General features: G+C 36.5%; 4 protein-coding genes across 4 annotated transcripts; 1 reads left to right on the top strand and 3 right to left on the bottom strand.

Moving 5' to 3' along the window:
- On the top strand, positions 8-1,487 carry LOC104728610. Its single transcript, XM_010447571.2, has 4 exons — positions 8-361; positions 449-564; positions 654-761; positions 841-1,487. Exons 2-4 carry the CDS (start codon positions 475-477, stop codon positions 1,399-1,401), a joined length of 759 nt encoding a protein of 252 aa, XP_010445873.2. The 5' UTR covers positions 8-361; positions 449-474; the 3' UTR covers positions 1,402-1,487.
- On the bottom strand, positions 1,573-2,914 carry LOC104725027 (prohibitin-7, mitochondrial). The gene is made up of 5 exons (XM_010443622.2): positions 2,736-2,914; positions 2,527-2,643; positions 2,214-2,384; positions 1,904-2,116; positions 1,573-1,824 (listed from the first exon to the last, which is right to left on the bottom strand). Exons 1-5 carry the CDS (start codon positions 2,904-2,906, stop codon positions 1,630-1,632), a joined length of 867 nt encoding a protein of 288 aa, XP_010441924.1. The 5' UTR covers positions 2,907-2,914; the 3' UTR covers positions 1,573-1,629.
- Positions 2,944-4,115, bottom strand: LOC104728611 (prohibitin-7, mitochondrial-like). Its single transcript, XM_010447572.1, has 4 exons — positions 4,034-4,115; positions 3,460-3,635; positions 3,251-3,367; positions 2,944-3,108 (listed from the first exon to the last, which is right to left on the bottom strand). Exons 2-4 carry the CDS (start codon positions 3,628-3,630, stop codon positions 2,944-2,946), a joined length of 453 nt encoding a protein of 150 aa, XP_010445874.1. The 5' UTR covers positions 3,631-3,635; positions 4,034-4,115.
- LOC104725028 (fasciclin-like arabinogalactan protein 13) lies at positions 4,598-5,444 on the bottom strand. The gene has a single exon (XM_010443623.2). The coding sequence runs from the start codon at positions 5,397-5,399 to the stop codon at positions 4,644-4,646; it is 756 nt and encodes a 251-aa protein (XP_010441925.1). The 5' UTR covers positions 5,400-5,444; the 3' UTR covers positions 4,598-4,643.

Genomic DNA, 9,760 nt, shown 5'->3' on the forward strand with positions numbered 1-9,760 from the left:
TCACTGGCTAAATCCAAAAGAGCTCATACTCAACACCACAACAAGAAATCGCATTCGGTTCATAAGCCGAAAGGTCCCGTAGTTTCAGAGAAGAATCAGGAGAAGCTTCAAGGAAACCAAACCAAGACTCCGGTTCAATCTCGACGAGTCTCTGCCCTCCCTTCGAATTGGGATCGGTATGATGATGATGAGCTTGATGCAGCTGAGGATTCGTCTATAAACCAAACTACTACGGATGTTACAATACCAAAAAGCAAAGGAGCTGATTATTTGCATTTGTTATGTGAAGCTCAAGCTGAGTCTCAATCTAAGATTGATGTCAGTTCAGATTGTTTATCATCGTTAGACGATCTTTTGCACGGTATGGTATCGAAATTGGAACATGTTTGTTTGTCTTTGTTCCTGTTTGTTGTTGGCACAAAGTATTCAAATGTATGAATTGTTGCAGATGAATTTAGTCGTGTTGTTGGATCTATGATCTCGGCTAGAAGGGAAGGTATACTTTCATGGATGGAAGATGATAACTTTGTTGTGGAAGAAGACGGATCAGCTTCATATCAGGAGGTAATGTTACTCTTGTTTTCTCGGTTTAGCACTGTCGTTAACTTGCTAATTTGTCTCACTCTTGCTTCGACGACTTTTCTTAAGTGAAGCCTGGATTCCTCTCCTTGAATTTGAATGCTCTGGCAGAAACACTTGAGAAAGTGGACTTGCACGAGAGACTCTACATTGAACCTGATCTTTTGCCTCTGCCCGAGCTGGTACTTACTGGATCTAGACAACTTTTATAATCAACGCTAGGCTCTATGTTTGACATATTTGATATTATGGGTTGTGCAGTGTACATCCCAATCAAAAGCGAGCTGTGATGAAGAAGACACAGAAGCTGTGTTAACGAGGCTAAATAAGCCGGCTCAACAAGAATCCAGTGGAAAGGTAAAGGTCGCCGCACAAGGAGTATCATCAGTCTTGGAAGCCGAGTCTCAGGATCAAGTTAAGGACATACCAATACTCGCAGACGAGTCAGTGAAATCTTCAGCGATTGAAGACGATCTAGATTTTCTCCTCAACAACGTCAGTGAACCACATACCCAGCCTAAGCCGGTGGTCAATGATGCCTCAAGTACTTCCAATCAGAATCCTTCTGTCCAAAAATCCTCAGCTTTTGAGACAGAGCTGGATTCTCTTCTCAACTTTCATAGTAGCGCAGAACCATACAACAATCCAGCCAACTTATCAGGTCAAAAGCTTCACACAACGGGTTTTGATGATGTTCTTGATGATTTGCTCGAAAGTACTTCATCATCGATCAAACCACAGCAGAACCAGACCTCTTCTTCCCCATCAGTTGGAAAATCCAAAGTTTTAGATGAGTTTGATTCTTGGTTGGACACGATTTGATATATTTGTTAACTTGCACCTTTTTGTATAACATAGGTGAATGAGAATATTACTTTGTTTATCTATAAAAAATCTCTGTTCAAATCTCAAAACGAATCCATAAAATAGCTATAACAAGATACAACTAAATGAACTAAACCTTATAATTGTAGAATTGTTGACGAACAAATCTGGAGAAAGAGCAAAAGGGCCATTTTGGGGACAAAGCGAAGTGACTTTTTTTTTTCTCTACGTGTTAGGGCTAGGCTCCAAGTTCATTGCTTGGAGATTAAGTAAAAGATCGCTGGAGTTTAGGTAAACCTTGTTGGCCGATTTTGCTATGGTCTGAGCAATCTCTCTTGCAGCTTCAATCTTCCTCAAAGTGATGAAAGCTTCGTTGTTCGCAATAGCTTGACCTATGAGTTGAGCACTCTTAGCTTCTCCCTGTGAATCATAACATTGGTATGTCACAACTTATAAACGATAGACATATAATGCTGTCAAAGAAATTCAGATAAATTACCTGGGCGCGGATAACAGCACTTTTCTTGTCTTGCTCAGCCTTTTCGACAATGAACTTAGCCCGTTCTGCTTCCTGAGCCGCAACTTGTTTTTTCTCGATTGCTTCAGTGAACTCTTTGCCAAATCTGAGGTTTGTGATGGAGACATCATCTAGAGCAATGTTGAATTTAGATGCTCGCTCTGTCACAATATTGCGTATCTCCCTGCTCACAGCCTGTAAGAGAGATAGCACAAACATCATAGGATTTTGACAAACAAAGCACAAAAATGTCGCAGTTAGAACATCAGAGTGAGAATACTGGGATACTAACTTCTCTCTGTGTAATGAGCTGGCTGGCATTGTACTGAGCCACTACTGCTTTCAGTGTTTCATTGATGATGGAAGGGAGAACTCGCTCTCCGTAATTCACACCAAGTGTTCTGTAAATCTCGGGCAAGCGGTCTCCCATAGGACGTGTAAGAACCCTAAGACCAACTGAAACCTGTACAACACCAACCATAGCATCAGAAACAAAAGAAGCTATATAGACAAGAAACACAGATCAGGCATATAAGTTCAAATAACAAAAACACAGACCAACATCAAAATAGGTACTAAGGCCACTATTACAAACACACACATACCGTTTGAAGATCATTACTTCCAGTTTGGCTATCCGCAAGGTAAGGACGTGCACGAACATCATAGATAATTGGTCTTTCAAACCATGGTATCATAAAATGTGTGCCCTCTGGATAAACCTGAAAAACAACCACAGCAAAAAAAAACCTTAACCTTTTTTGTAGCATCGAGAGATGTAAGTAGAGTATATAATTCCATAAACAATACAGACCTTATCTTTGATACCGGTTAACCGGTTAAACACGATGGCACGGTGTCCTCCTTCGACGTTATACATGCTGTTAGCAATGCAATAGAGTCCAAGCCCACCAATAACACCGACCTTAAGCAAGGCAGAGAGTGCAGGGGATCCAGGAACGTTTGGAACTTGTTTGACATTCATTTTTCCTAATTAAACACGAAATAATGAAACGATTACTTTAAAATTTAATCAGATTTACTGATTGATTACTAAAATGCTTCTTGNGTGTTTCATTGATGATGGAAGGGAGAACTCGCTCTCCGTAATTCACACCAAGTGTTCTGTAAATCTCGGGCAAGCGGTCTCCCATAGGACGTGTAAGAACCCTAAGACCAACTGAAACCTGTACAACACCAACCATAGCATCAGAAACAAAAGAAGCTATATAGACAAGAAACACAGATCAGGCATATAAGTTCAAATAACAAAAACACAGACCAACATCAAAATAGGTACTAAGGCCACTATTACAAACACACACATACCGTTTGAAGATCATTACTTCCAGTTTGGCTATCCGCAAGGTAAGGACGTGCACGAACATCATAGATAATTGGTCTTTCAAACCATGGTATCATAAAATGTGTGCCCTCTGGATAAACCTGAAAAACAACCACAGCAAAAAAAAACCTTAACCTTTTTTGTAGCATCGAGAGATGTAAGTAGAGTATATAATTCCATAAACAATACAGACCTTATCTTTGATACCGGTTAACCGGTTAAACACGATGGCACGGTGTCCTCCTTCGACGTTATACATGCTGTTAGCAATGCAATAGAGTCCAAGCCCACCAATAACACCGACCTTAAGCAAGGCAGAGAGTGCAGGGGATCCAGGAACGTTTGGAACTTGTTTGACATTCATTTTTCCTAATTAAACACGAAATAATGAAACGATTACTTTAAAATTTAATCAGATTTACTGATTGATTACTAAAATGCTTCTTGAATTGAATGTTACACCATCATCAGATTAACCAAAATCTTCAGGAGTTATTAGAAGATAATTAAAAAATTTCGTTTTTATAAGACGTAATAGAATAAACATATCAGTAACATTAGTAAGAAACTCGAATTCACCAGAATCAGTATACATACGAATCTGAAGGCATCTTTAGCTAATCACTTGCAAAGCTAATGCGATGAGATTAAGGGTTCATAAGATTGACTTGACCTAGCTATGTGCTTTTTGATTATAACCAACTTAAGTAAAAAGGCAAATGGCGATACGGTCGTCGGAGGAGACACAGTGAGAGAAAGAGACGTACCTCCTAAAGTGAGCTCTTGATCGCCGGCGAAGGTCACGGTTTAAGCAACGATCGGAGATTGAAGCAAGGGTTTTAATGTATTAACAACAACTAGAAGGCGGTTAATGTACTTACAGAAGGCTTATTGGGCCTATAAAGCCCATTAATAAATATTTTGCTTGAGTAACACGTACAAAAAAAGATGTTAACACGGTCAAGATGTCGACAGCACTTTTCTTGTATTGGTTGGATTCAGACTAATAAAAAAAAATGTTGACGGTTTTGTCTTTCTATATTCGAGACAAATTTTACAGCTAGATATTAAATTTAGCTAACAATCTTGATTGACAAAAATGATAGTTATGCAGAGAACTAAACATTGTAAGAAATTAATAAAAATACAGAACTCTCTAGAAAATGGTAATTAAATCATTTGAGTACTAGTAATCAACTGTATATACAGTAACTCTTAATATNAGACCTTATCTTTGATACCGGTTAACCGGTTAAACACGATGGCACGGTGTCCTCCTTCGACGTTATACATGCTGTTAGCAATGCAATAGAGTCCAAGCCCACCAATANTTATTACAAACCGCACAAACAAATCAACATACATATAGAAACAAACTCAGAAGAGGAATTTCAAAGACAAGACAACAAGTCCAAGACCAAAACCTAATCCAGACTTCATATCACCGGAGCCAGACTTCTCCGTCGGAGCAGCTGCTTTCTTAGAGGAGTCTGAGTCATCCGAGACATCAGGGGATTTTGATTTCTTCGGAGCAGGCGCCACTGGTGAGGTCTTACGCTCTCCGAACATCTCTTCCGGCAACAGTACCATGTCCACCACGTAAACCGCTAGAGGACGTTCTTGTCTTAATGAAGTACTGAGACGTGTCTCAACGACACCGGTAGATACTTTGACTTGATTCCCTTGACCGGTGAAGTTAAGCCCGTAAACCCCGCCAACGTCTCGACCTGAAGCTTGAGTCCTGACCGGGTTACTTACAGAGAGAAGATCCTCCAATGTGTAGTATTTGGGACTAACATGGTAAAGAATGAGCTTGACTTGGTCGTCCGGGCTTAACTTGTTCAGTGTTCCGGGTTTAAGGTTTTGGAAAGCGTTGTCTGTTGGTGCTAACACGGTCATGCCTTCAGATGAACTGTTGAGTTGGATGTTGATTTGGCTTCCGATTTGAGTTGTGTTTAGAAGACGGATAAATGTAACAAACTGACCGCCTTTTTCGAGTATCGCTGTGATGTTGATGGGACCGGCAGGGCCAGGGGCGGGAGCGGCGGGTTGAGCAGTTATCTCTGTGGAGAGGAAGACCGCGGTGAGGATAAGTAGGAGGAGAGGAGCTAGAGTTAGATGAATGGTGGCCATTGCGTTTTGAATTTATGTGTGTTTTGAGTTTAGTAGGAAAGTGAGGTTGGGAGTTAAATGGTTTATATATGGATGAGAGAAATGTTTAGTGATGAGTTGTGGCTTAGTTGGAATGAGATGGGTTAATACGTCATTTTGACAAAATATTTGCCGACAAAATTAGATTTTAATATTTTATTTACGTTTTGTGTGATCCTAATTTGCGTATATTCGGAAAAGATATATATGAGAAAATTAGTTGCATAACATTATAATGAGGTATAAGATAAAACAATATACAATTCCCCCAAGAAAAGTATATGATTCACATCAGAATTGCAAAGCATGAATAATGATAAGATTGGAATCTTGCCTTTACTATGAATGTAAATGTATACTTACTTAGAGTAACAACCGACACTAACACATACCTCTTAGTCACAAAACTCCCAACTAATTAATGGGTGGTTGGTACTTAGTAGTCTAATAAACAATGAAATTGATGACTTGATTATTTATTATACACATAAATATAAATATAAATGGATACTTTTGATACTTTGCAAGAGGTGTTTTCTTTGATAAGAAAAAGGTTAGTATATATAGTTGATTAAGAAAAGATTAGTATTTATGATTAGATGTAGAATTCGAATGCAAGTGGGAATTACAAGTTAAAGCATCCGGTTTTTTTATTTTATAATTCAGGAGTGATCCTAAAACATCCGTTTTAATATAGAGATAATTAAATTCGTCCACCATAAGGTGGACGTACGGTGAATACAAAAATATAGATGTATTTATATCCATATGCTATACGTATATATGTTGTACACTCGTAAATGTAGTATATAGACATGTTTATTACATTGTATGTTGTAAAAGGAAAAAAAATCAAAGGACGAACAAAAGTCTAAGGATGGCTAATTAGTGACAGCCTGGGATGAACAAGTTGTCATATATGATGGTCATTACTAATTTTATATTAATACCTTTCTATATTTTGTGATCATTATCAATTTTGTTTTGTTGCTTTTGATCGATGATTACCAACCGTTACGAATATTATTAATATCCCTCTGAACACTTTGTTTTGGTAAATAGTCGGTTTGATAAAATGGTTTATTAAACCGGTTCGAAACATTTTTTAGGCAGTCAGGAAAATTGGATAAACCGATGATTCAAACCAAACAATTAGAGATATGAAAACTGTCTAAAGACTAGTACTTGTTTATATCATCAACTTATCATTAATGATTCTTGGTGTAGATAGAGCCATTTACATGTGGAGCATATATCTCGTGTTGCTCTCAAAATGCATGATGCTTTTGTCTCGGCCAAACGGCACGTAGTTGAGGAGCACAAGAAAACTGAATTGAGTTATCATAAAGCATCGACTGGACTTATTAGGCCAGCTTGTACATATATACATGATCCATTATATATTATACCTCACACCTAACCTTATTGAATAACTGTTCTGCTGTTCATGTGATATGACTTCAATATTTTGGCCATGAATGGGTGTGACTGTGTGAGTTCTTAGATAATGTTTACATTATAGTTTTAAAGTAATGTGCGTGGTACATCCACAGCTAAGATCATGTTCAAGTTAAATACTGCAACAACAACGCTAATATTTTCAACAAAAAAGAAAAAGAAAAATAACGTTATTACGTTAATATGAAATTGATTATAAAAAAACATAAATGAATATATGTAAGAGTCTAGTTTTGGTTTGTTTTACCCAATTTTGTATTCTATTATCAAAAAAAAAAAGTCTGATTTTGATGTAACGTACAACCACAATAAAACCCAGGAACTAATAAATCATCCTATGTGTGAGACAGTTTGCTGAGCTTATTTGGGTTCCAAACTTTGAGAAAAATTAGGGTTGACAGCTTCGCAATTATGTCTTTTTTTTCCTTTACCCAATCCTATTTCGAGCAGGATCATCCATTTTCAAATTTTAACAGCATTAAGATATAAATGGTGAGTTCAGCCTCAAAGACGGAGTATAATAAATTAAATCTTCATAACCTTTTTTTGTTTGGCTACACACATGATAAGGTTAGAACTTTCGAACGACGATGTTCTTTACGATATGTCTTTTTTTTTTGGTAAGAACTCTACGAAATGTCTTTGTCTTAACTCCTTATGGTATAAATTGAATGAATTGGATTTGATTTGAGTGAGTTTTTATATGATTTTTATGATTCTATGTGAATTCAAAAAATTGTTATAATTAACCGTAAAATTCTCTTCAATCCCACTTAAAATTATGAGGTTCAGATTTGTGTGTGTTTAGATAAAAAAAATCCTCTAAAATCCAATAGTAATAGTCCAAGATTTGATTTTTACAATTGGATACAAGACATACGACTACGAGGATGGGCTAGCTACAAGATTTGAAAATGTTGCTTTCAGATGGATGTCACGTCCAGCAAACTTTCTTGCTGATAAGTTAGCTAAGTCCCAAATATTTGCGGGCACAGATTTCATATTGCATAATTCCATCCCACTATATATTCTTTCTAATTTCAACTCTGTATACGACAAATCTCATTAATAAATGCAGTTAAAGGGCTTTTAAAAAAAATCTGCTAGAGTTAAAAAAAAATTTCTACATCCTGAAAATCAATTTTTGTGTTTGTAGTATTCCCGGAAAAAAATTTGTGATACTTTTAGAAAAATAAATTAGAAGCAGAGAAGGATACAGATACGAATTGATAAAAAATTTCTATATCCTTAAAATCAATTTTTGTGTTTGTAGTATCCGTATCCGAATCCGCTTTGAAAACATAGATATCCGAACAAACGGATACGGATACAGATAGTGAAATAGCAAATAAAACAGATACAGATACAAATAAGAATAGTGCTAAATTTTAAAATGGTTAACGAATATTCGTTTTTTCCTAGATATCCTTTATTATATATGAATACCGATACGGATAATACTAAATTTTAAAACGGATATTCATTTTTTCACGGATATCCAGTATTTATATTCGGATATATGATATTTTTCTCCAAAAATATGCTGTATTTTATACAAAATACACTGTATTTTAGTTTAAAATACGTAAATTATTTATTTATTTTTACGGATATCCCCGGATATTCGCGGATAATCGGATTTTTAACGGATATCCAAAATTTTCGGATACGAATATGAATAATAAATTATGAATAAAACGGATACGGATATCCCAAAAAAAAGCCGAAAATCCGCTCCGTTAATAGGGCTAGCTTGATCACTTGATGGTCTCTAAAATATTCCAATAGTACGTATTCATATATTTTTAATCCAACAATTCTTTTGTTACTTTTGGTATTATAAAAATGTTTAAGTTTGTTTTCTTAAGGTTATCTTTGTATGCTATTTCATTTTTAATACAATTTTTTTAAAAAGGTTATTGTGAAGGGGTATTAACTATGTTGCATGGAAACTCTTTCCAAAACATTTCGGAAACGGAAACTCTTGGAAACACGGAAACAAGACACAATAACACGATTTCTAGAAATTACTATTTGGAAACACGATGGAAACTCCATTTCCATTATGGAGACACTACCGAAACTTTTTTTTAGTTTGAAACTTAATAAATAAATAACTTAGAAATATAAAATTTTATTATAGATATAAATATATAATATTATTAGTGTTTTCGTAAATCTATTTAATCCAATAATTTTAAACCCAACAATTTTTAATCTAATAGTTTTTTTTAAGTCATTTTCCTAATCAAATAAAGTCCAAAAGCTCCTCCTCCAGGAAGCTCCAATCAAACCACAACCACAATGCCAAGGAGAAGTACCACAACAACTGATTTGTTCTTGTTCCTTGTTACGTTGGCGAATGAACAAGAATGCGGTTGGTCTTGTTGTTGTGTTTGACATCTTTGAGGGTGTGAACGAGGCAGAAACAGAGGTTTTGGTAACCAAAGAGAAAACTCAAAGTGTCACTCAACCATTCTCCAACTCGAGTGCAATCGTTACCCTCCCTAAGCGTCGAGACCTGCTTCCTGATCGCCAACCGCAAGAGACAAGTCCTCCCGCGCTTGACAGTTTGTCTGAACTCCAAACAACCAAGATTCTAAGGGATACAATGACGGAGTTAACAACCATGTTGGAGGAGATGAGAGGGCAAATCATGCAGCTCCAGAGTAAAGTTAAAATCTCTTCTCCAAGAAAAGCAAGACAGAGGTTGGGGATAATGAAGAAGAGAAGATCTTTTCTTATTGAACCTGGGCAGAATGTTAAAGAGTATCTGGCTAGACCAAACATTCTAGAGGGGTCTCCAAAGCATCTCTATGACCCTCCCAAAGCATAAGGAGTATGCAAAGTCAAGCTAGAGACTTTAAACAAGCTCACTTGGGAGG

Source organism: Camelina sativa, chromosome 11 (assembly GCF_000633955.1).
Source record: "Camelina sativa cultivar DH55 chromosome 11, Cs, whole genome shotgun sequence".
Lineage (NCBI taxonomy): Eukaryota > Viridiplantae > Streptophyta > Magnoliopsida > Brassicales > Brassicaceae > Camelina > Camelina sativa.

Coding starts and splice junctions, on each gene's coding strand:
- LOC104728610 (XM_010447571.2), top strand. CDS start 475: ATGATCTCGGCTAGAAGGGAAGGTATACTTTCATGGATGGAAGATGAT. Junction 565..653: donor GATCAGCTTCATATCAGGAG/GTAATGTTACTC, acceptor TCTTAAGTGAAG/CCTGGATTCCTCTCCTTGAA. Junction 762..840: donor TTTTGCCTCTGCCCGAGCTG/GTACTTACTGGA, acceptor TGGGTTGTGCAG/TGTACATCCCAATCAAAAGC.
- LOC104725027 (XM_010443622.2), bottom strand. CDS start 2,906: ATGAATGTCAAACAAGTTCCAAACGTTCCTGGATCCCCTGCACTCTCT. Junction 2,644..2,735: donor TAACCGGTATCAAAGATAAG/GTCTGTATTGTT, acceptor GTTGTTTTTCAG/GTTTATCCAGAGGGCACACA. Junction 2,117..2,213: donor AGCTCATTACACAGAGAGAA/GTTAGTATCCCA, acceptor TCTCTCTTACAG/GCTGTGAGCAGGGAGATACG.
- LOC104725028 (XM_010443623.2), bottom strand. CDS start 5,399: ATGGCCACCATTCATCTAACTCTAGCTCCTCTCCTCCTACTTATCCTC.